This window comes from Hemiscyllium ocellatum, chromosome 18 (assembly GCF_020745735.1).
Source record: "Hemiscyllium ocellatum isolate sHemOce1 chromosome 18, sHemOce1.pat.X.cur, whole genome shotgun sequence".
NCBI classification, from domain to species: domain Eukaryota; kingdom Metazoa; phylum Chordata; class Chondrichthyes; order Orectolobiformes; family Hemiscylliidae; genus Hemiscyllium; species Hemiscyllium ocellatum.
In genome coordinates, this window is record NC_083418.1 from 17,530,241 (window position 1) to 17,557,088 (window position 26,848).

Genomic DNA, 26,848 nt, shown 5'->3' on the forward strand with positions numbered 1-26,848 from the left:
TCAAACATGCTGTCCACCTGACAAAGCTGCACTTGAATATGTTTGATTAATCCTTGTCTCTCCATGTAGAGATTAACTTTGTCACTCAGATGTTCTTTCCAATAGTTTTCCTCCCATTGTCCTATAGTTTCCCAGGTTCTCACTGCTCAATGTAGATTTTTGTATGATTAGATGCTTCCAGTCCACTTCGGCCAGATCCTGTCTTGTCTTATTAAAGTCGGCCTTCTCTTCTCCCCCCAAAGAAAGCCATCCATGCCTTTTTCCACACCAACGTTGAATCTTACTGAGTTACAGTCTCTGCAAGCAAAGTGCCTGGCTTTGTTTCTTCAATTTAGGTTCAGCACTGCCTCTTGTAGGACTTTCTACACACTGACCTAAAACACTGCACCCCTTGCTATTGAGTCTTCTACCACTGTACCTCCTCTTTCCTTTCTGCTCCCATTTTGTGAAGCTAGCCTCTGAGTGCACTCTAGAGGAACAATACCTGTCACCATTTTTCACCACAATCCGTTCTTGAGAGAAATTCATTGAGGTGCTTCTGACTGTCTGCCTGCCTCCCTATTTTTTTTCTGACTGGTGATCGATCAGCCATTCCCTCCCTCTCTGCGTTTCCTTACACTGCTGGTTGACCATGTCTAAAAATGAGTTATTGACACTTAGTCTCCCCCACACGCTAGTAGCCAGTGAAAGCTTCAAAGCCTGGTTTTCAACCAACCGAACCAGTGGCACTTCCTGCAGATGCAGTAATCCAGACCCTGGGGTATTTAAGATTTGCCACATGCTGCAACATAGAACTGAGTTCCCCTGACATATCTTGCATTCAAAAACTCTTCACTTAAATGTAAGCCAAGTATAAAACTAATTAAGCTGCATACAAAAAGTGCGAACCCTTCCCTTGCCCTAATAAAGTGGACATTCATTGTATTCAGTGCTAATCTGTGACTCAACTCAATTATCCATCATTTCCCTGTGTCTCTTCACAGTTTCTGTTAACAAAATCCCATCAATTGCAGGTCTAACAATAACAATTGATCAAGCATCAATTGCTGCTTGCCACAGAGAGTTCCAAACATTTACCACCCTTTGATGTGAAGTGTTTCTGATGTTTCAAGTGAATATATAATTAGCTATGTTTTTCGAATGCTAGCTTTTATTTATATTCAGACATGAAAGCGTAGTTCTCAGAAGTTTGATATGACAGGATGTTCCTTGGCAAGGTTACCTATTATTTCATTGTTTTCTTTCCAAGCTTTTGAAAACTCAGTGCTAAAGGTCATGAATGGAGTTGTTGTTCACCAGATGCATGTGGAAGTATCAAGGCAAAGAGTGAATAACAGCTTTCGCAGCAATGTGAGAGTGCAGTACGAGAACAGGGGCAGCTCCAGGAGGGCTTTAACTGAAAGTGAAGACGCACATTTGGACCAGCATTTCTTTAAAGCAATGCATCAGCTTTTTGGCCACTTGTTTTTTTTTTGGCAGGTACTAAGGACTTTAGGGTTCTGTGTCTGCTATCATTTAGCTTCCTCATGTCATTTTCCATATAGCCATCCCGCTCTGAGCTGACATGGCTCGTTAAGAAATCAACCTGTAGCCAACGACTACCTATAGCAAGTCATGGGAGCAGAAGCAGTGCAGTTGTTGCCAGGAATGAAGACAGAATTGGAAAAGGTAGTGACAAAACCAACAGAGCAGCAGCAGAACTGGAGGAAATGCAAGTTTGGATTTACTGTAAACCTAACAAAACTCTCCCACTCTGTGTTAGGTTACATTCCTCTGTAAAAACTGACTAGTTCTCACCTACCTCACTCCCACGTCTTCAGTCTATCCTTCTGCCAGCTCTCCTACTTCCAACTCTGTGGCTGGGGAGACATTTTGTTATGGCTTATAGATTTAATGCTAATTTCTGCAGCACAGTCCCTTGAATTATTTTTAATTTATATGAAGGAGTGAAGAAGTACAAGTCAAATGTTAGCATAATTTCAAATCTGAGATAGGAGGACAGTTATGGCAGTGTTATAATCTCATTCACTGAGAAAGGACATGATTCCAGATTTAAGTTTCTGATTCTGGTTTCTCATTTTAAATTGCAAACTCCTTCCTAAAAACTGCTTTTCAAAATGTCAAACTTGTATTATTTATGGAAGCTTTTTAAATTCTTCAGTATTTAGCTGCCGAATGTTTCTCATTGATAAAGGCCTGGATTGTTTTGCTTTGAAGCTTGAATTGTCACTGAATCATTGCTTCCTGCCACCATCACTAAGACTAGCAACATCACAATGTTGTGGGGAGAAATGGAGAAAATCCAGGGCAACCGAAAATTGTATTGTCTTTGCCGCTATCAGCTAGATTCCAGCAGGAAATCCCATCACCTATTCTGTGGTTAAATCATCTTGTTCAAGAGTTACCACCAAAATATGCCTACATCCTCCTGCTGAATTGTGAAAGGCTCACTGTAAGCTACCCTTAAAATCAACACTCAATCTTCCACTGAATAGTATTTTAACTCATTCATGCTGATGAACAGGAGGCATGCATGACTGGCTGTTTATATAGGCCAGTGACCTCTGTGTTGGGCAGTTGAGATAAGCAAGGCGTCAGCACTAAAGCTTACTGTTCAGTAAAAATTTATGAAGGAGAAAACTGTCAATAGAAAGAGTATTTTTGGGTGCAATTTGTATGGTATTGATTTGGGATGAATCTCATTCTATAATAGATACACTTCCAGCTAGACCACATTGGCAGGGATGTAGATCCGCTCCGGGCTATAATAGATGTGGTATCTTGGTCTGGATTGTAGTCCAGTAATGTGTAATTTTGGTCTGTACTGTACCCTGGCTGTGAACTGTACTGTGCTCGGGGTGTGGTTGCACACTGGGTCACACTCTGGGTATGGCTCTGCGCTGTACTGCATGATGCTACAGTGTGTAATACAACTTTTGATCTATGTCTGCAGGTCGAAGAAGGAACCAAAGATGTCATTTTGGGGTCTTTAATTGCTTTACTAGTGGCAGAAGGTGAGGACTGGAAACAGGTCGAAATTCCTGTTGAAACAACCAGTGTCCCATCACTCGCTCAGAGTGCTTCTGCAGCAATGGAACCAGCAGCACCTCAGGCATATAGCCCCAGCGTAGTACAACCTGTACCTGGCAGAAGAGAGTAAGTATGCAGCAACTGTCTCTGCTAACTTTGTATATTGTGTGCAGTACATTCACAAAAGTCTATTTAAACCAAAATTAAAAGGCTTTGAACTCAGTAAATTCTTGAAATTTGTTTCTTATATGGCACCTTTCACAAAGTCAAAACAGTCCAATGCTTTTTTTTTCTTCCGCTGCCAGTTATGCACTTTTGAAATGTCACTGTTATAACACAGGAAATGTGCCAAATTGTGTACAAGAAGCTCTTACAAATAACAATTTGATAATGACCAGTTAGTCTGTTTAGTGATGTTTAGTTGAGTGAGACCTATTGGTGGAAACAGAGGAGTAGTCTGCTGCTGCTCCTCAACAGTAATGAGGACCTTTCTTCACATCTCAGTCCAAAGATGGAACTTTGGACTGTGCAACACTTGTGTATCCCCAGCCCGGAGTATCAGCCTGGATTACCTGGCTTTTCTTGAAATGTTAACAGAACCCGTTTGAGCCCAGCTGCCCGCCAGATCCTGGAAACACACGGGCTTGACCCGAGCAGCACAGCCCCGACTGGACCACGAGGAATTTTCACAAAAGAGTAAGTATAAAACTGTATGGAATAGATGTGTGTTGTTGAGGTTATGTTGCATATAGACTGCTGGCAAAATTGAACATATGGTCATGTACAGTGCTGGTAAATGAAGATAAATGTTAAAGTGTGACTGCAGTGTAGTTGTAGATATATAAAAGTTTTAAGTAATATCATGCTAAGAAGAGTTTTAATTGTTTGATAAGATTGCCAATGTGTAAAACCAAGAAAACTGCTGCTTGGTTTTGAACTGAAATAGTCACTTGTTGGTATTGCTGGTGAGCGAGTTTAGTTACAGATAAGGAAAGCAACTTGCATTGGCAGTTTGTAACTGTGATTGTGTAAAATAAGAAGAAAGGAAAAGACTAAGACTATCTGCTGCTGGATTTCAGAGGAAGCAGCAAAGTACCAAGGTCAGGACACAGAAGTTGAGAGAGAGGGCAAACATGAAACCAGAGGCCAAAGCTATTGAACATGGAGCCACGGTCTAAATAATTGCAGAGATAAGCATAGAGCATAGCGAGACATCTCAAGGTATACATGTGGTTCTGTGGCCAGACAGATGACATAACCTAAGAAGCATTGGAAACATGGAAGAGGCTAGAATCAGGAGCTGGAGATGAAGGCAACCAAAAAGACTTGACAAAAGCCCTGTATAAAAGGACCTAGAGCGAATCTAAAATTGACCCATGAAGCCTGGACATAGATAATGATAACAAATTGACAAAAAAATATTTGTAATAGATGTTGAAATCTTTCCTAAAAGTAAAACATTCAACTGTACGTAGATTGACCAACACTTGGAAACATACTGTATCAAGCCACCAAGTGGTCAGTTCACACTACTTACTTACACAGAACTGAGTATATCCATGATTTCTATTCTAAAGTTTTTACAGAGTAGTGGCAATGTAGTGATATTTTGATATAATTGTATATGTAGATTGCAAGTAATTCTTAGCTGAAGATATAGAGTTGATATTTGGGAAATTGTGAAAATGTGTCATACCTAATTTTATCCCTGCTTTGATTTTATTTTTAATTTGTCCATGAAAATTTTGTACTATACTGGGCACAGACTAAATATATTATCTTTTATTTCACAAAGAGTTGCAAATTAATGAGTGCACAGTTTTCTATTGTGCAGTTGGGACTTAGACAACTTAGATATTGGCTGATTTGAAAATTGTCTGTCAGTCCTCTTTACTGGAAGAGGCAAAGCTCTCTGTTAATCCCTGTGTAAGTAAATTTGTCACTGTCGACACCAAGAGACTTTTTCCAATCCTTTTCAGTAGCTCACACATCATTTCAGGATAATGCAAATCTCAGATTCGTATTCCATAATTCAAATCACTTCATTATAGTCAGTGGTTGCCTCCTTGCAAAGATGTCACTATCATTTTTGTTTAAACCCTGTTCAGATGGAGGCTAACTAGCTTTTATAAGACCCACCTTATCTGCAACTTGTCCCAATGCCTCTTTAATCTGATGCCTACCTTCGTACACTGGCCTTCTATTCACATGCTCAATTCTTCTGTATCGATTAGGAGAAAGTGAGGACTGCAGATGCTGGAGATCAGAGCTGAAAATGTGTTGCTGGAAAAGCGCAGCAGGTCAGGCAGCATCCTGAAGAAGGGCTCATGCCCGAAACATCGATTCTCCTCCTCCTTGGATGCTGCCTGACCTGCTGCGCTTTTCCAGCAACACATTTTCAGCTCTTCTGTATCGATGTTCACCAACCCATGGGACTGTTTTAGCTTCTTGTACCGAGCTCCCTGCGATCTGCTTACAGTACCTCACCTCCATTCCTATTATGTAATTGATACCAAAGTGACCCATAACCTCTCATTGATCACATTTTCCCCAGAAGAATGATGCGCGACCACTGCCTGGCAATATGCAAGCAACATATTGTCACGTTAGTGGCCACAGAATTACCTGTCTGAACTCCTATGGCATCCTATATGACAAAAGCTCTGGCACTAAACCCCCTACACCCCGGCCCTGGACTGGATAGCTATTCCTTTTCTGTCCGTATACTTCTAATCTGTGATGTGACCACCTCCCTAAATGTGCTATCCTTTGCCTCGTTGACTCGCATCAGTGAGACCAGCAACTGCTTGAGTTCTGAGACCCAGAGATCAACCTTGTGCAGCCAGTGTTAGTTCGCACCTACTGCAGGATTTGGCCAGGCTGACCTGCCATTCTACAGGCTTAAAAATTATTGCTTAGGAGTGGTAGAAAGTACTCGGCTGCATTCCCTCGTACCAAACAAAAAGCCGACCTCAGGAGGTAGTACCTTGTACAGCCTCTCCAACAGCTCCCATCTCCTGCTGCTTTCAATGTGCAAACACGTCTGTGGCATTTATTTGTAATTTAGATTCAAGGCTCAGGTGTCAGTAAGTGCTGAAGCAAGTTCTGATTCATTCTGGAAATGACAGTACTCACAGGTCTGCGTGTGGTGTTAAAAGGGAGGCCGGATTCAAGGCCAACCTCCATAAACACATCTGATTTTTTTTAGTTTCTTTTTAAGAATACTTCTGTTGAAGTAGCAGTTGGAACAATATTTTAGGGTAAATCACCATTGGCCCTTGGATTCTGCCTAATTGTTTGGAAAATAATATAGAATTTTTTAGAAAATTTAATTTTTTATGAGGAATAAAAGTTCTTGCTATCTTAGCTGACATTTGAAATGCAAGCCATCTGTGTGTTTTGCCTCGTACATTTATAACCAATTGCTGACTTGAATCAGCATACGTTGATGCTAATTTGTCAGTCACGTTGAAAAGCAATGAAGGTTCATGAATTTCTCATTAGTCAGTTTTTGTCTGTGCCCTTACCAAAATTTGGTGTGTTCGTTTATTTCTCTTTTACCTTGTATTAAAGAAGAAACGAGGAATCTCACCGCAACAATGTAGAGGCAATGAGCACATGTCACATCTGACCCCATAAGGTCTGGTACCAGTGTCAACTTTCAAAATGGAAATCCTCGGCAGTGTGTGTTATTGGCTGCATGATGGTTTAGAACAATGGACAAGAATTACTCAAAAAATAAACATTTTGTTGAAGTTTCTCATCTTTCACTCATCAGGACAATTCACAAGAAATACCAAACTAAAGGACAAGCAGCATTTATAATGTATGAGAGGGGAGTGCTAATTAGTTGGCAGGTAGACTTTGATTGGTAGAGATATTACCATAGAGAATGCAGAAATCATGATGACTCGCATACAACAAATATGGTAGTGGTAGTTTAGCGCACCAACCCGTACTCCACTGAAGCCAGGTGCCAACTATCAGACTTGCCCCTCAACCACGATCTCCCCTCCCATCACCACCTATCATCTCCCAGACCATCCACAACCTCACCACCCCAGGAATCTCCCATCCATAGCCTCCAAACTCATCGTCCCCGAACTCTGCACCGCCTGGTTCTACCTCTTGCCCAAAATTCACAAACCTGACTGCCCGGGTCAACCTATTGTCTCAGCCTGCTCCTACCCCACCAAACTTATCTCCTCATACCTTGACACCATCCTGTCACCCCTGGTGCAGGAACTTCCACATACATTCAGGACACCACCCAAGTCCTACACCACCTCCATGACTTTTGGTTCCCTGCCCCCCCCCCCCCCCCTCCCAGTGCCTCATCTTCACCATGGACATCCATTCCCTGTACATGTCCACCCACCATGACGAGGGTCTCCAAACCCTCTTTTTTTTTTCCTCTCCCACAACCCAACCAGTACCTTTCCACTGACACACTTATTCAATTAGCTGAACTGGTCCTCACCCTCAATAATTTCTCCTACGAATTCTCCCACTTCCTTCAGACCAAAGGGGTAGCCATGGGCACCCACAAGGGCCCTAGCTACGCCTGTTGCTTCATTGGGTATGTGGAATAGTCTAACTTCTGCAGTGACACTGGCACTATTCCCCACCTTGTCTTCCGCTACATTGATGATTGTGTATTGGCGCCGCCTTGTGCTCTCACAAGGAGGTTGAACAGTTCACCAACTTCACGAACACCTTCCACCCTGACCTTAAGTTCAGCAGGATCATCTTAGACACCTCCCTCCCCTTCCTGGACGTCCATTTCCGATGACTGACTCAACATCTACTTCAAACCCACTAACTCTCACAGCTACCTGGACTACACCTCCTCCCACTGGCCCCCTGTAGAAATGCTATCCCTTATTCCCAATTCCTCTGCCTCCACTGCATCTGCTCCCAGGAGCATCAGTTCCACTCCAGAACATCCCAGATGGCCTCCTACTTCAAGGACCACGATTTCCCCTCCCATTTGGTCAACAGTGCCCTCCAGCGTATCGCCTTCACTTCCTGCACCTCCGCCTTTGAACTCCACCCTCCAACCTGAACAAGAACATAACCCCCCAGTCTTCACCTTCCACCCCACCAATCTCTGGACATAATGCATCATCCTCCGCCATTATCACAACCCACAGTCAGACCCCACCACCAGCAATATATTTCCCCTCCCTCCCCTATCTGCACAGATCATTCCGTCCGAAACACCCTCATCAGGTTCTCTTCTTTCTCCCCCTCCCCCCCACTACACGCACCCACCCCCCCCCACCCACACACCCACACCACACTTACACCTATACCCCTCTCTTCACCTCCATCAAAGGTCAGAAAGGATCCTTCCATTTCTGGCAGAGATTTTCCTGCGCATCCAAAACACGTCTTCCACTGTGTCTGTTGCTCTCAATGTGGTCTCCTCTACATTGGGGAAACAGGACTCCAACTTGGAGAACGTTACAGAGAATATCTCTGGGGCACGTGTATCAAACAACCCCACCGCCCTGTGACTGACTACTTCAACTCCCCATCCCACTCTGCCAAGGGCATGCAAGTCCTGGACTGCCTCCACCGCTAAATCCTAGACACCCAATACCTAGAGGAAGAAAGACTCATCTTCAACCTAGGGACCCTCCAACCACAGGCATCAATGTTGATGTCATTTTTTTTTGCTCATCTTCATCTCCACCCCAAACCCGCCCCCAACCTTATCCCAGATCCAATCCTCCAACTCGGCACCGCCCTCTTGAACTTCTTCCACTTGTCCATCATCCTTCCCATAGATCCACTCCACTGTCTGCTTCATCCAATCACTGTCACCCCCACCTGCATCCACCTATTGCCTTCCTAGCTACCTTCCCCAGCCCCAACCCCAACCCCCTCCTATTTATTTCTAGCCCCCTTGGGCACCACTCCCCCCAACATTCCTGATGAAGGGCTTATGCCCATCACCTGCTCCTTGGATGCAGCCTCACCTGCTGTGCTTTTCCAGCACCACACTTCTTGACTCTGATCTCCAACATCTGCTGTCCTCACTTTCAACAAATGTCTATTGTCTACAAGTTGAAATGTGCAAGAAGTACAACATTAGGTTTCACTGCATTGAAGGCGTTGAACCCAACAAATATGGTTGTAAGAGCTGGCCTACAGGGATCCCATGGCATCAACACCTAAAGTGAGTTGCTTAGTTCACAAGTTCAGTAAAATCCTTGAATGTCTTAATGGGCTCCATCCTGCACTCATATTCACATTTAAAATGAAAGAGTTAAATGTGCTCATTTTCCTTGATGTCCCCTTAGAGGAATCAATTCGGGGTTCCCTGTTGCTATCTGCTACAAACACACTTTCACTATACTCATGTTGGGATTCCTAAAGTTTCAAGTACTATGTGATTGACCTTGTTGGCAACCTTGTAAATAGGACCCAAACCATTTGTTCTATGTGTAAGCTTGATGCTGAAATAGGGCATATGAAGCCATCCTACGTGATCGTGATCAGGTCATTTCTTTCTACATATCACACAAGCGCATGAAGGAGCCATCACATTTGCTCCTGAAAAGTACCTAGTGTACCTCAGATAACCTCAGAAGGGTAAGTAGCCAGGTGTTGCTGGATTTTTTACACAGCTACTATGTTACACCAACACAAGTGATGTTCACCACCAATGTAATGCTGCTGTTAAGTCAAAAAAGTTCACATGTCTGGTAATGTGATAGTCAGATTTCAGAGCTGGTATGTTGACTGTATTTCCAACAGATTGGCAGATATCAAGCACAATGCCTAGTTGTTGACTGTACCCAATCAGTCTGCAAAACTCACAACATAGCATCTCTAACTCTGTGATTCTACAATTGAATAGCATTAATTAAATCATCCTGAGTGTGCAAAGGGTTACTCTGACACCCAGTTCAGAATTGTCAGTTGGGCTCAGCACAGCAAACTGCTGTGGACTGGAAAAGTACGTACATTAATGCACAGGGGCCTGTTCTTTGCAGACAGAACGTGTACACACTACACCTGTTTGAACTCATAACGTGGAGGTGCCACTGGACGAGGGTGGACAAAGTTAAAAAATCACATAACACCAGGTTAGAGTCCAATAGGTTTATTTGGAAGCACTAGCTTTCGGAGCGCTGCTCCATCAGGTGGTTGTGGAGAATAAGACCATAAGACACGGAATTTATAGCAAAAGGTTACAACTGAAATGATATTTTGTACAAAACTAGATTGTTAAGTCAGTGCTTTCTAGAATGAGTTGCATTCTAAACTCTTTACATATTAAAGAGTTTAGAACGCAAATCCCAGAACGTCTTTTAAGTCACCTTCACGAGATAACTTATGTTTTACATCAAAAGGTGAAATCTCAGCTCAGTCAATACGTTAAAAGTATGAGGTTAGAGCCTGATGTATCCTAATCTTCTGGTAATAGAGTTAGAGAGATGTACAGCATAGAAACAGACCCTTCAGTCCAACCCATCCATGCTGATCAGATATCCCAACCCAATCCAGTCCCACCTGCCAGTACCCGGCCCGTATCCCTCCAAACCCTTCCTATTCATATACCCATCCAAACGCCTCTTAAATATTGCAATTGTACCAGCCTCCACCACTTCCTCTGGCAGCTCATTCCATACATGTACCACCCTCTGTGTGAAAAAGTTGCCCCGAAAGGTTTCTTTTATATCCTTCCCCTCTCACCCTAAACTTATTCCCTCTAGTTTTGGACTCCCCGACCCCAGGGAAAAGACTTTGCCTATTTACCATATCCATGCCCCTCATAATTTTGTAAACCTCTATAAAGTCACCCCTCAGTCTCCAACGCTCCAGGGAAAACAGTCCCAGACTATTCAGCCTCTCCCTATAGCTCAAATCCTCCAATCCTGGCAACATCCTTGTAAATCTTTTCTGAGCTCTTTCAAGTTTCACATCCTTCCGATAGGAAGGAGACCAGAATTGCACACAAAATTCCAACAGTGGCCTAACCAATGTCCTGTACAGCTGCAACATGACCTCCAAACTCTTGTACTTAATACTCTGACCAATAAAAGAAAGCATACCAATTGCGCCTTCACTATCCTATCTACCTGCAACTCCACTTTCAAGGAGCTATGAACCTGCACTCCAAGGTCTCTTTGTTCAGCAACACTCCCTGGGACTTTACCATTAAGAGTATAAGTCCTGCTAAGATTTGCTTTCCCAAAATGTAGCACCTCACATTTAGCTAAATTAAACTCCATCTGCCACTTCTCAGCCCACTGGCCCATCTGGTCAAGATCCTGTTGTAATCTGAGGTAACTCTCTTCACTGTCCACTACACCAAAGATAGTCAGATTGGTTCGGTTTCCGAAGTGGTATTCACAAAATATTACATGAAATGACTGCCTGCAGATTTGAGCATTTTTGGGTAAAATAGAATTTATCTACAAATATAATTCTGCAAATTCAAATTCACCCCATAGACTTGTGTGTGAGCATGCGTGAGAGAGACCATGAGTGTGTGCGTGAGAGTGCACATGAGAGTGTGCGTTTGCATGTGTGAAAGCTTGGTTTGTAGGTGTGATGGAGTATAAGCCTGCGAGTGTGTGTGTGTGGTGTAGTGGGGTCACCTGAACCCAAGGTCTTGGTTGCGGACATCCCCATGGGTACCAGACTTGGCTATCAGTCTCTACTCAGCCTCTTTGCGTTGTTGTCAATCCTGAAGTCCGCTTTGGAGGATGGTCATCCGAAGCCAAACATCCCTGACCACTGAAGTGTTCCCGACTGAAAGGGAACACCCCTGTCTGGTGATTTGTTTTTATCTTACTGCGCAACAATGACTGCAGATGTTGGAAACCAGATTTTGGATTAGTGGTGCTGGAAGAGCACAGCAGTTCAGGCAGCATCCAAGGAGCAGCAAAATTGAAGTTTCGGGCAAAAGCCCTTCATCAGGAATAAAGTCAAAGAGCCTGAAGTGTGGAGAGATAAGCTAGAGGAGGGTGGGTTGGGGAGAAGTTAGCATAGAGTATAATAGGTGAGTGGGGGAGGGGATGAAGGTGATAGGTCAGAGAGGAAAGAGTGGAGTGGATAGGTGGAAAAGGAGATAGACAGGGAGGACAAGTCCAGACAAGTCATGGGGACAGTGCTGAGCTGGAAGTTTGGAACTAGGGTGAAGTGGGGGAAGGGGAAATGAGGAAACTGTTGAAGTCCACATTGATGCCCTGGGGTTGAAGTGTTCCGAGGCAGTAGATGAGGGGTTCTTCCTCCAGGCGTTTGGTGGTGAGGGAGCTGCAGTGAAGGAGGCCCAGGACCTCCATGTCCTCGGCAGAGTGGGAAGGGGAGTTGAAATGTTGGGCCACGAGACGGTGTGGTTGATTGGTGCGGGTGTCCCGGAGATGTTCCCTAAAGCGCTCTGCTAGGAGACGTCCATTCTCCCCAATGTAGAGGAGACCGCATCGGGAGCAACGGATACAATAAATGATATTAGTGGATGTGCAGGTAAAACTTTGGATGTGGAAGGCTCCTTTAGGGCCTTGGATAGAGGTGAGGGAGGAGGTGTGGGCACAGGTTTTACAGTTCCTGCGGTGGCAGGGGAAGGTGCCAGGATGGGAGGGTGGGTTGTAGGAGGCACAGTGTCCATTCATCCGTTGTCGTAGCATCTACATGGTCTCGCCAATGTATCATGCCTCTTGGCATCCTTACATGCAACGTATGAGATAGACAACATTGACGAAAACACCTGAGTACCTGCCGCGTACACAGTGGGCGGTGTCCCCACCCGTAATGGTGGTATCCATGTCAACCCTCTGGCGCATCTTGCAGTGGTTGCCCTGACAGGGTTGTATGGTGTTATGGTCGGTGTTGTCCTGAAGGCTGGGCAGTTTGCCGCAAACAATTGTTTGTTTGGCAGTTGTTTAAAGGCGAGAAGTGGAGGCATAGGGAAGGTCTTGGTGAGATCCTCATCGATAATGTGTTGCAGGTGACGTAGAACATGTCATAGTTTTTCATGGTCTTGTGCTCCACAGCTACCTGATGAAGGAGCAGCACTCGGAAAGCTAGTGCTTCCAAATAAACCTGTTGGGCTATCACCTGGTGTTGTGTGACTTTTAACACTGTTTGTTTGAACTCAATAGAGTAAGTGATCACTATTTTCTGGCTCTCTTGTAATCCTTTGACTAATCGGAGTCAACCAAGCTGGTTTAAGGAGAAAGTGAGGTCTGCAGATGCTGGAGATCAGAGCTGAAAATGTGTTGCTGGAAAAGCGCAGCAGGTCAGGCAGCATCCAAGGAACAGGAAATTCGACGTTCCGAGCATAAGCCCTTCACCACCTTCACTGGTTTAAAGTTTAAACAAAACTTGGAAGTTACTTGTCAGGATTCATTAACTCTCACGTTCTCCGTGGCGACACCTCTACAAATTGAAGTCCACTTGCCAACCAATCAGTCTCTTCTCATGTAGCATAAATGTTTTCCATTTTACTTGTTATTTATTGTGAGCTATCCTGATGAAAAGTTCCAATGAAATGTCTTTTACTCAGTAATGCTCAAATTCTAGGCGAAAGTGAGGACTGCAGATGCTGGAGATTAGAGTCGAGAGTGTGGTGCTGGAAAAGCACAGCAGATCAGGCAGCATCCGAGGAACAGGAAAATCGACTTGCCAGTTAGCTTCATCCAAATGCAGCACCCCATATTTATGTCTACTATGAACTTTTAAGAGGGATCAGAAGTGCTTCATTTCGCAATCTGTTCATAAACCTATAGTGTTTCATTTGCTAGCTGACAACAGAGATAGGTAGGAGCCTCCAAGCTGCTTCTGCCTCGCTCCATTTAGCATTGCTCAGCATTGACCCTTTGTACAGCACTCCCTGGTTAGCTTGAAAATGATGTTTTGGACATCAAATAGCCCCAGCAATGGGCACAGAGGCTTTGCACATCTTTAGCCTACACCTGTTGGATCATCTGCAGATAGGAAATCCATTTTGAGTCATCAGGTCACATATAAGATGTAGCCTGTATTCAACCTGCTGTTTATGGGCAGCCATATCTGTAAGGGGCCTAAAATTAATATGGGTTCCACTTAAAACTAGACAGATCTGAACAAAACTGAGCTTCATCTCTTAGGTGCATTGTGGTTGGAGCAGGTGTGGGGAGTCCTGTGGGAGTTTAATCTGACCTCTTGGACACAACATGAAAATAAATTCACCAAGGAAAGCCATGATCTCTGTTGTTACCTGGTTTTCTCTTTCTCTTCATTTGTGCTCTTGCTCGTCAATGTGTGTGATAGTTGGTGTGCTGCCGTTCGTGATGACAACCACAGAACGCGTGCTGATTCACAGCCTGTTCTATATACGTGCAATGGGCATTCTCCACGCATGCATTACCAGCTGTACCAAGATAACATTGAGTACATAATATGTCTACCACAAATGCCATTTACAAACTCTACGGACACTCCTCGCGTGCATGTAGCACTTAAAAACACTCCTAGCACCTTGCTGAGGCAAAGTTTCCACCAAATCCGTGTGGAAGTTTGAACAACAACAGGTGTAAACTTGCAGCAGTTGACGAATGTTATCCAAACTGAGTGTTCTAGCCAAAGTGTACATAGGCAATTTTAATGCGTGCAGCATTCTGTAATGAGGCAATGTATAGTTTGATGGTAGTAGCACCCTCCTATTAGCGAGGAAGAGAAGTACTGTAATCGGAAATGAGCCAGAAATATTGAAAATATGAAGGGAATTGTTCAATGTCTGGCAAAGAAAGATGTTGCCTTTTGGATGCATCTTTTTCTCAAAATTCCTATTATATAATTGCCTACCCTAATGTTTAGATTACTAAAGCACAACTTAGTATAAAAGTATCCTACTACATAATATAATTTTCCCTATCAAGAATTCATTGCTAATCTGTCCCTGCAATATGCCCTCTGGGCATTAATCATCATAAATTAAGACAAAGAAAACATATACATATCACTGCTCAATGTTGAAAATGTTGCTATGATAAATTATTTAGATCTATATCGAAGGGCCAATTTATTTGAAATACTCTGGAGAGAGACAGAAATGTAAGTTCCAGTGTGATGGGTTCTGTAATTTAAGGAATCTAATTTGTTGCAGATGACAGAATTTGTAGGACTGTAATTAAGGTTTTGTTGAGTAATGTAGTGTGCTGCATTGGAAATGAAGTCCCTTGTGGATTAGGATGGTGGATAATTCTCCAATCCCATAGTTTTCTGCATTTTGTTTGTTGAAGCACTTAAATAATGACCTATATTTGTTATTTTCGTCCCACAATGCTTGTTCCACCATGTCCACTGTGAGGATGTTTCGCACCTAATGAGAGACTTTTCCATCATCATTTGGCATATGAAGACTGATTTCTGCATTAATCATTTATTCCAGCTCTCTTTCTCCAATCAAAATGCTAATATGGTTACTATATATATTAGAGTCCTGACATACTGCTGTTAGCTTGAGGTCTATACATGCCTTCAGTCTCGGTCAGACTAAATCAGCACATATCAACTTTTTCCCCCCACATTTGAACAGTAGATGGCAAGATTGTGCTATCCTCAGAGTTCCTATCTCCCTATTCACAAAACCTAACTTTTTCTCAATGACTTTATCAAAAATGCTGGCTATGAAAAATTGCTCTTTTTGAATCAACCGTTTTTCTGCAGTTAAATATGTTAGAAAATCAACTGTTTCATAAACCATTTTTTTTGTTTCTAATCAAACCAGTAGACAGACTGCCACTTTCCTTATGGTCTGTGGGTTTAGTTAGATCTATTGATACTTCAGTATTGGCAGGAAGAAAAAAAACACATTACCTCACTAATTCCATAGAAAAATTCATCATTACATGGGAATGATCTTGAGGTTACACTCCTCTGAGGAATGAAGTTAAATATGAAACTATGAAACCTTTATTGAGTTAATTGTTTCCCTAAACTCATTTAAAACATTGCCATTCTGTTTATAGAAGCAATAGGAACAAGAGTAACTATTTAACCCCACAAGACTATTGGGTTGTTTAATATTTTGTGTAAACTTACTTCAATATTTAACCCTTGGAGTCACAGTATAATTCTGATAAATTACCTCACAGCCGAGTACATCCTTACTGAAGTATCATGCCCAGATCAGCTCTTAGTATTCTGGGCGTTATCTAATGCATAGCTAAACCATGACTTCTACTGACTTGTTTTCTAGTCCTGAAAGTGCAAAGGACAATTGACGTAAATGAGTCTTTTTGATTATTTTCTTTTCTTGTTCATAGCATTTTACTGATTGATCCACCCCACTGCCATCCCCACCCTGTCAGTCTGGACCTCCACTATTAATAGCTTTTCACAATTTTGGAAGTACTGTTTTTGGATCTCAAGTGAATGACCTTCTATTTACATTCACTTCAATTATTTGCAACTTTTTTTTTGTCATTCACTTCATCTGTCAATATCCTTTCATACTTTTGTTTCCATTTCGATTGCTTACAATATGGCATCAGTAAATTTACATATCTGATTTTTTATTTCATTAAGTTGTTAGTGAATATGGTGTATAGTTACACTACAGTTATAGTTAACAGCCATTGCAAGGCATCACTGGTTACGTGCATTAAGGAAATAAATAGTTTATTCCTATCCACTGAACGATTTTCACTTGTGTGCATTCAGAATACTTCCAGTTAGTGAGGAACTTCCTACAGTAGGATGTAGTGAGTAGTGGAATGAGAGGATTGGCAGCTGTTGTCACCCTTTCATATCTTTTCTGAATAGACACTCTGAGATTTTTTTGAAGAGCTGAGATATTTTGTGTTCGAGGCTGCAATGATAGGGTGACGCTACACAGTAAACTTGGGGTAGGGCTTGGGGATAGAGGTCGAGAAAATGGTGTTGCAAGCATAGCTTTTGCTAAGCAAGTTTCAATTTGACACACTATACTGCTCAATAACTGAAGCTGGTTTCAACCAGCACAACCCCCCTCCCAAAGAACGCAAGAATTCTTAAAGTTTTAAATTTTTCGGCTTGCTTTCTAATTTCCATTTGAAGAATAATTCTCTTGAATTTTATTGGTTATTCGAATACTTTAATTTTATCTGAATGTTTTGATCACTGGCCAACTACAAATTATCACTCGTTAATCTATAAGTAACATTAATTCTGCTTTGTAATAATTTTAATAGGCCCCGTGCCCTGAAGTATCCTATTTTTGATGGAGAACTTCCAGTGTCAAAAAAAACAGACCAAATCTAGATGGGTAGCCCTGAAACATGTGTCAGGGTAGAACTATGAAGTTATTGGGTAATTGCCTCATGGATCGTGTCTGGTGTCCATTGTTCTTAATGTGGTGATGAAGAAGGGTGTGCATGCAACTGTTCCCCGTCATGCATTACAGTGCAAAGATTGAAGGGATGTCATGATTAAGGACATGTCATTTCTCTTTAGTTACTTGTGGAGGATATCCCCCTGGTGCCTTATTTGGTGTCTTGCTTGAATTCTTCTTTTACAAACAAAATTTTTTTTGAGAGAGAGGCAGCTTTACATACATCTCCTTACCTGGGATATACAAGCCAGAAACAGGCTACACATCTCAACTACTCCATGCTGGTATTCATGCTCCTTTTGTCTTCATCCATCCCTCCCTCATCTAAATCTATTCCCTTCTCCCAAATGCTGTGTACATTTCCTGTAAATGTATCTATGGATTAGATTTGCATGCAAATTGAATGTTCTGTCATCAAGGATCATTCAGAGTGGATTGATCTCCACAAACCTATTAGAGAGCATGCTTTGAAAATTAAAGCAAACATGACAATCCTAGGATAAAACCTCATGTCAAGCTTTTCGTGCAGCAGTGCAATGCTGTCACATTTTAATATACTGCCTAATCTGCGCTCTCTTCTAGTTCAAAGTTGAAGGTCATTCACTGTTATTGGGTTATAATCAAGAGCAGAACACCGATTGTTATTGCTTCCCCTTTCTAGCTCGTGGATGGAATTGTTCCTGTACAGCTCCCCCCACCCCACCCCCCATGTTTGACACACTGCCAATATAATTATCCATTAAGCTGTTCAAACTGCGCCTCATTTTACGTTGACTATAAATCGAGGAGCTTTGAAATGGAATATTTCATTAGTAATTGACAAAAAATAATAGTCCTTCCTCATCTGACCCATATCTTGCTGTTTCCCTTTTCCTGCTAGTTTTGAGGTATTTTTAAGCCACAGTTACTTTCAATTTCCTACACTGTATCAGATTCTTACATAAACACTTTCTTACCTAAGAGAAGTGCACAATGTTCTCTTTTGTCCAATTCTGAATCCTCCACACCCTATACTCTTTCATGTCTGTCAATGCAATCCTCCTAATTGACATTGCTGAACCCATCCTCATCCAACCAGATCTTCATGCCTGACACATTTTAAAATTTCTGACAGTGCTGTCATAATGGGGCCATGGTATAATATATATTTATAAATCTTTGATACTAAACTTAAGTGGTGCAACATTTTTACTTATACAAACGCGTAACCTGTGTCCCCCCTTTCAACACCATTTTGAAAGTTACTATCTAATCTGCCTCCTTTACTCTGTTCAGGGACGTATTCCAGATCGCAAGTTACTCACAGAAAAATTCCCTACTTCTCATGAATACTGACAGTTCTCCCACAGCAAATAGCTTCCCCATCACTATCCTGTCAAAACACTTCAAGTTCTAGTAATCTGAATTACTTCAAGTAAATATATAATCTCACAGATGTGTAACATTGCTAGGGAAACATATTGAATGATTCGGAATATTAAGTCACAGGATATTTGGGAACTATTTTTACATGATTGAAAGAGAAGATCATTTTACAAAAAGCTCTAATAGGAAGCCCAGGTCTAGTTGTTTGAAAGTCAGTATGCACATCAATTTTTTTATAAGAGTAGGTGAAAACTGAGGCAGAGTTCAACTGATAGCGTAAATGTGACATTTGTCAGAACTCATCAGCTAGTGTTACCAGAAAGCCTGCGGGACTCCTAATATTTCTTGGCTCAAAGTGGGATTGTTGATGCTTCAGTTGCTGTAATATCTGCATCGTAATCCTAACCGACCACCTGACAGTAGGTTCATAGTCTTTGCATAGAATCCAGAAAATTTAAACTTGTTTAGGAATGGTCTTTCTAACAGAAAGACTAAATGTACCCTCACGGGTTTGATTATTAATTGCAGTCTTGAAACTGCACTGGTGCAGGGATATCTTTCAGTTATCAAAAGTGTGTTAACTTCAAAACACTTTCAGCCATCTGTTGTATATGTCCTTCTGCATTGAATGCCATATGGGATGCTCTCAGATGTCATTTTATCACACTTGGTTATTTATAAACTTGCTCACAAAAATTGTGTTTAATTTGTGTTTGAAATGTCCAGGAAATTTTTAGTCTGGTTTTCCAGGCAAAGAGTTTGCCCAATGCTACGATAAATGGCCAAATCAGAGACCAGGGCACCATTTAAAAACCTATCTGTCTATCCTTGCTCATGAGAAATTGGAGCGGGTACAGGTGCCACCTTTAAGAATATAAAGACACTGGAGAGAGAGTGCAGAAGATTTTTATAAGAATGTTTCTAGGAAGTTGTAAAGGTAAATTTGGAGAGGAGAAAAGAAGGCTGAGAGGAGATTTGATTGAAGTATTCAAAATCATAAGTGGTTTCAATAGAGTAAATAGGGAGAAATAGCCTCACTTATGAAAGGGTCCAGGAGATGGTACAGATTTAAAGTAATTAGTAAAAAAAAAAATCAAAGGTAACATGAAGAAACACTTTAGCACAGTGAATGGTTTGGTTAAGGCCAAGGATGCAGTGCCAGGCAGGTTCAATTAGGGCATTCAGAAGGGAATGAGATATTTAGTTGAATAGAATGAATGTGCAGGGTGGTGCATACATGATGGACCAAGTGATCTCCAGCTGCACTTCTTAAAGATTCTGTGATTGTTGGAACCTGCCATGCCAGTTAATAAGATCATGGTTTTTATGATTATGAACTTGACTCCACTTCCTTTCCTGCTTCCTCCCACCACCCAAGAACCTTTGGACCCCCTCAGATCAGAAATCTTGTCAAGTTCAGCCTTGAATATATTTGACGACCCAGCCTCCACTGCTGTCCGTGGAGGAGAATTTAAAGAGGAATGATTCTCTGAAAGAAGAAATTCCTTCTCATCTCTGTCTTAAATAAGAGACCACTTATTTTTAAATTAGTTCTAGGTTCCGCACAATGCAAAACATGCTTTTTCGGCATCTACCTGGCCAAGCCCACCCAGGATCTCACATGTTTTGTACACATGAAGAAAACATGTAGAATTGAAGCAGGAGTAGACCATTCGCTCATTGAACTATTCAGTTATTCAATATGATCATGGATGGTTCCTTATCTCCATGTCATACTCCTACTCTCTCTTACTCCTTGATAACTTTAGTCTTTAGCAATAGACACATTTCTTTTTTAAGTATGTTCGGTGACTTTACTACAGAAGGCTGAGAATTCCCCAGGCTCTCAACTGTCTGATTGAAGAAATTCTCCTCCTCTAGAGGAGACGGTGACTCATGGTTCTGGACTTCCAGAGATGAAAAACATCAGTCTGCCAAGTCTTGTCAGAATTGTGTAAGTTTCAATGAGATTCCCTCTTATTCTTCTAACCTCCAGTGTATAAAGGCCCAGTCAACCAACCCACTTGCTGCTCATTTGACTGATCTGCCAACCCATCCCAGGAATCAGTCTGGTGAACCTTTGCTGCCCTTCCACTATGGGTAGGCATATCATTGCTTAGGTGAGGAGAGCAAAGCTGCACACAATATTTCAGGTGTTCCCTTACAGTTATGGACAGTGCTGAAAAATGTGTTGCTGGAAAAGCGCAGCAGGTCACGCAGCATCAAAGGAGCAGGAGAATCGACGTTTCGAGCATAAGCCCTTCTTCAGTTGCAGTAATACCTCCTTGCTCCTTACTCAAAATATTTTGAAATGAGGCCCAACATGTCATTTTGTCTTCCTAACCACTTGCTGCACCTGCACCTGCAATTACAATCCCACTGTCATTTTATGTCAACAGCAAAGTTCTCAATCTATGCCATACGTTACCTCCAAACCCACGTCCTTTGACTCTGCATATGTTGGATATTCAATCCCCTGCCTTGGTCATTCCAGGGACAGTTTTTATAACTGCAATCATATTGCAGCTATTTGCAAATGTTAGCTCGGTCACTTCATAAACCTGTTTGTGAAGACTTCATATTTTCAGATAAGTACCTTTAAATATCATTTTGACATTTTTGCTTTCTTGTGTACTGTGGCTCTATTTGCTGCTTACCCTTGATTCTGCTATGTTCTGCTTTGCTTTCTACTTTGCTATTTTTAATTTCTGCCTGTTGCTTTTGTCTTGTCTCCCTGTTCAAGTTTGTATTGCCCTGTCGAATCATTTAAACCTTGCCCCACACTACTGGCAAATGCCCCTGCGAGGATATAGGTCCTGGTCCGATTGGAATGTCACCTTGTTCAGCTTTTGCAAGTTCCATCTTCTCCAGAGTTGATCCCCATGTCTCAAAACTTTTTATTCCTCCCTCTGTTATCATCCTTCCTACCAGGCATTCAGCCAGTTTATTCACCTGTTCCTGATCCTGTTAGGATTATTCACAGTGCCATAAACTGAGATTTATACACGTTTAAGGTTCTGCTTTTTATTTAAGTTCCAAGCTCCTGACATTTGGCTCTCAGGACCAATTTCCACTTCCCCTTTTTTCCCTATGTCATTGGTTCAATAAAATCACCCAACTTTTCTGAACTAAATTGTTTCAAGCCCAAACTATGCAACTTTAACTTACAAGACAATGACGTCAACCCAGGAATCCACCTACCAAGCCTCCTCTGAACTGTTTCTGATGTCCCTTAAGTAAGGAGGTCAACACAGTGCATGATTTGGAGATGCTGGTGTTGGACGTTGGACAAGCAGTGTGGCACTTTCGAAGTGGAAGGATCGAGAGAGCTGTAGTGAGGTCAAGGTGGATGTTGTCAGCACGTCCTGCATGTGCAGGATATCGCTGAAGGACAGAGTTAAAAATCACACAACACCAGGTTATAGTCCAACACAGTTTAACTGGAAGCACTAGCTATCGGATCATCAATTACCTGGTGAAGGAGCAGCGCTCTGAAAGCTAGTGCTTCCAATGAAACCTGTTGAACAATAACCTGGTGTTGTGTGATTTTAAACTTTGTACGCCCCAGTCCAACACCGGCATCTTCAAATCATGACTGAAGGACCGAGTATTGAGAAATAGAAGGCTGAGGATTAAAACTTGGACGCCATCAGAGGTAACAATCAAGGTATTTTTCAATGTATAATTTCAGTTACATCACGCTGTAAAGTTTTGCTATAAATTCTGTCTTACTATTGTGTCCTCCACAATCACCTGATGGAGTGGCTCCGAAAGCTAGTGTGCTTCCAATTAAACCTGTTGAATGATAACCGGGTGTTGTGATTTTTAACTTTGAACACTGGACATAGTACTCTAGATGTGGCCTCACCTCTTGATGTTGTACAGCTGTTGAAACACATCTCCACTTTCGGACTGTCTTTTTGCAACAAAGGACAATGTTCATCTGCCTTCCCAATTACTTGCTGAGTCTGCAAGCAAACATTTTGTTAGCTTTCTAAAACTACAGAAACTCTGTAGTCTGTCTGCATTTAGAGTCATAGAGATATACGGCATGGAAACAGACCCTTCGGTCCAACCCGTCCATGCCGACCAGATATCCCAACCCAATCTAGTCCCACCTGCCAGCACCCGACCCATATCCCTCCAAACCCTTCCTATTCATATACCCATCCAAATGCATCTTCAATGCTGCAATTGTACCAGCCTCCACACATCCTCTGGCAGCTCATTCCATACACGTACCACCCTCTGCGTGAAAATGTTGCCCTGTAAGTCTCTTTTATATCTTTCCCCTCTCACCCTAAACCTATGCCCTCTAGTTCTGGACTCCCTGACCCCGGGGAAAAGACTGTCTATTTATCCTATCCATGCCCCTCATAATTTTGTAAACCTCCATAAGGTCACCCCTCAGCCTCTGGCGCTCCAGAGAAAGCAGCCCCAGCCTGTTCAGCCTCTCCCTGTAGCTCAAATCCTCCAACCCTGGCAACATGCTTGTAAATCTTTTCTGAACCCTTTCAAGTTTCACAACATCTTTCCGATAGGAGGGAGACCAGAATTGCATGCAATATTCCAGCAGTGGCCTAACCAATGTCCTGTACAGCCGCAACATGACCTCCCAACTCAATACTCTGACCAATAAAGGAAAGCATACCAAACGCCACCTTCACTATCCTATCTACCTCCTACTCCACTTTCAAGGAGCTATGAATATGCACTCCAAGGTCTCTTTGTTCAGCAGCACTCCTTTGGACCTTACCATTAAGTGTATAAGTCCTGCTAAGATTTGCTTTCCCAAAATGCAGCACCTTTCATTTATCTGAATTAAACTCCATCTGCCACTTCTCAGCCCATTGGCCCATCTGGTCCAGATCCTGTTGTAATCTGAGGTAACCCTCTTCGTTGTCCACTATACCTCCAATTTTGGTGTCATCTGCAAACTTACTAACTGTACATCTCATGCTTGCATCCAAATCATTTATGTAAATGATAAAAAGTAGAGGGCCCAGCACCGATCCTTGTGGCACTCCACTAATCACAGGCCTCCAGTCTGAAAAACAACCCTCCACCACCACCCTCTGTCTTCTACCTTAGAGCCAGTTCTGTATCCAAATGGCTAGTTCTCCCCATATTCCATGAGATCTAACCTTGCTCATCAGTCTCCCATGGGGAACCTTGTCGAACGATTTTCTGAAGTCCACATAGATCACATCTACCACTCTGCCCTCATCAATCTTCTTTGTTACTTCAAAAAAACTCAATCAAGTTTGTGAGGCATGATTTCCAAAGCACAAAGCCATGCTGCCTATCAGTCCTTGTCTTTCCAAATACATGTACATCCCTCAGGATTCCTTCCAACAACTAGCCCACCACCGAGGTCAGGCTCACCAGTCTATAGTTCCCTGGCTTGTCTTTACTGCCCTTCTTAAACAGTGGCACCACATTTACCAACCTCCAGTCTTCTGGCACCTCACCTGCGACTATCGATGAGACAGATATCTCAGCAAGAGGCCCAGCAATCACTTCTCTAGCTTCCCACAGAGTTCTCGGGTACACCTGATCAGGTCCTGGGGATTTATCTACCTTTAACCGTTTCGAGACATCCAGCACTTCCTCCCATGTAATCTGGACATTTTGCAAGGTGTCACCATCTATTTCCCTACAGTCTATATCTTCCATATTCTCTTCCACAGTACATACTGATACAAAATATTCATTTAGTATCTCACCCATTTTCTGTGGCTCCACACAAAGGCCCGCTTTGAGGGGCCCTATTCTCTCCCTAGTTACCCTTTTGTCCTTAATATATTTGTAAAAACCCTTTGAATTCTTAATTTTATTTGTCAAAGCTATCTCATATCCCCGTGTTGCCCTCCTGATTTCCCTCAAGCTAACTCCTACTTTCTTTCGTCATCCAGCATTCCCTATACCTACCATCAGGTAGATTAGATTAGACTTACAGTGTGGAAACAGGCCCTTCGGCCCAACAAGTCCACACCGATCCGCCAAAGCGCAACCCACCCATACCCCTACATTTACCCCACCTAACACTACGGGCAATTTAGAATGGCCAATTCACCTGACCCGCCCATATTTGGACTATGGGAGGAAACCGGAGCACCCGGAGGAAACCCACGCAGACAGGAATATACATTTAAAGAATGTTCTTTTGTTTACTGTTCCTGTCAAAGTGGATAACCTCACATTTACCCAGATTATGTTCCATTGACTGTTCACTTAACCTATCATTATCCATTTGCAGACACTTTGACAGTCTCATTTCTTACCTATTTGTGTTATCAGTAAATTTGACGTCCATACGTTGGTCCCTTCATCCAAGTCATTTAAGGTAGATCGTGAACATTTGAGGTCCCAGCTCTGTTTCCACGGCACTCCACACATTACAATTGACCACTTAAAGGTTATTCATTTATCCTGATGCTTTTCCTTAATCATGCCAGTATGTCACCCCAAACACACACTATATTACCTGGTTACATTTTTGAAACCCTATTTGCTGCATCCTCAAAGAAATATCATAAACGTATCAAACATGACTTCCTTGTCACAAAATCACATAGAGACTCTGTCTGTTATGATTTTCCAAATGTCCTACTTCTGCCACCTTAATAGATTCTAGCTTTCTCCCTGTGACACATTTTAGACAAACAGGTTAACAGTTTAAAGGTTTCTGCCTTCCTCCTTTTCGGACTACTTTGCAATCCGCTGGCACGATTCCAGAATTGAGGAAATTTTAGACCATTTCAATTGATACATCCACTACCTCTTCAGCTGTTTACTTAAAGCCTCTCCGATACCAACCATCAGGCCATGTGGACAAAACTCAACTTCTTTCAGATTTCTGTGTTTTCAGAAGCAAACTTCTTTGCTGAAGATGAATGAGCTAAGAAGAGGAATCTTGCGAATGAAGAGTAGAGAATTTTGAGATGGTTGGGTAACAGATAGACCACGTAGAACAAAACTCAAGTAATAACCCCTGCTATGTACTTTCACATTTGAACAGTAGGTGGCAACACCGTGCTATCCTGAGATTTTGTATCACAACTTTCCAGTCCTGATTTGCGAATGAGTTCACAGTAAACTGAAGATTTCCTCCTATTTAATCAATCCTCTTGTCGAACTAAAAGTGATTAACTTTTTCATGTTTTAGAAATGACTTCTCTTCCTTCGTCTGCATTGTTACCTCTGATGGCATCCAAGTATTAATCCTCAACATTCTATTTCTCAATACTCTGTTCTTCAGACATGATTTGAAGATGGACTGGGGTGTACAAAGTTTAAAAATCGCACAACACCAGGTTATTGTCCAACAGGTTTAATTGGAAGCACTAGCTTTCATAGCACTGCTTCATCAGGTGGGTGATGATCCAATAGCTAGTGCTTCCATTTAAACTCTGTTGGGCTATAACCTGGTGTTGTGTGATTTTTTTAAACTCTGTCCTTCAATGATATCATGCACAAACAGGTCGGTTTGCAAATGTGTGCTGACAACACCCACCTTGACCTCACTACAGCTCTCTCAATCCTTCCACTTCGAAAGTGCCACACTGCTTGTCCAACATTTAATACTGATGAGTGGAAACCTGCTGCAATGAAATATCAAAGAGCCTGCAGCCACAATCCTCACACCACATTGTAAGCTCTGCTCTTGAATCACTTTTAACTCCATTTCAGCTGGAACCATAGTATTTGCAATCTTAGACCATAAGAAATCAGAGAAGGAGTAGGTTATTCAGCACCTTGAGCTGCTCCATAATGGCTGTTACAACATTCCTCATGTCCACTATCCCACCTTTCCCCATAAACCCTAGATTCCCCTACTGATCATGAATATATCGGTCTCAGCCTTAGATATACTCAAGGACTCTGCCTAAGCTCTCTATGACAAGGAATTCCAGAGACTCTTCATCCTCTGAGAGAAGAAATTCCTCCTCTTCTCAGTCTTGAATTGGCAACCCTTCATTTGAGGTGATGCACTCTGGACTTGCCCTGAGTGGAAACATTCTGTTAGCATTTATCTGGTCAAGTCTCTGAAGAATCTAAAATGCACTCTCATGTTTATTCATTTTTAATCACTGGTTTTTAAAACTCTTCCCACCCCAAACTTTTTTTTACAGTATAAAC

The 26,848-nt window shown here is 42.2% G+C and overlaps 1 protein-coding gene across 1 annotated transcript in view; it reads left to right on the plus strand.

The window, feature by feature from the left end:
* pdhx (pyruvate dehydrogenase complex component X) overlaps positions 1-26,848 on the plus strand; it is a 191,996-nt gene that overhangs the window by 72,575 nt on the left and 92,573 nt on the right. The window contains exons 4-5 of the mRNA XM_060838405.1: positions 2,954-3,156; positions 3,628-3,726. Of these exons, the coding sequence (XP_060694388.1) occupies positions 2,954-3,156; positions 3,628-3,726 (302 nt within the window). The remainder of the gene's footprint in view (positions 1-2,953; positions 3,157-3,627; positions 3,727-26,848) is intronic.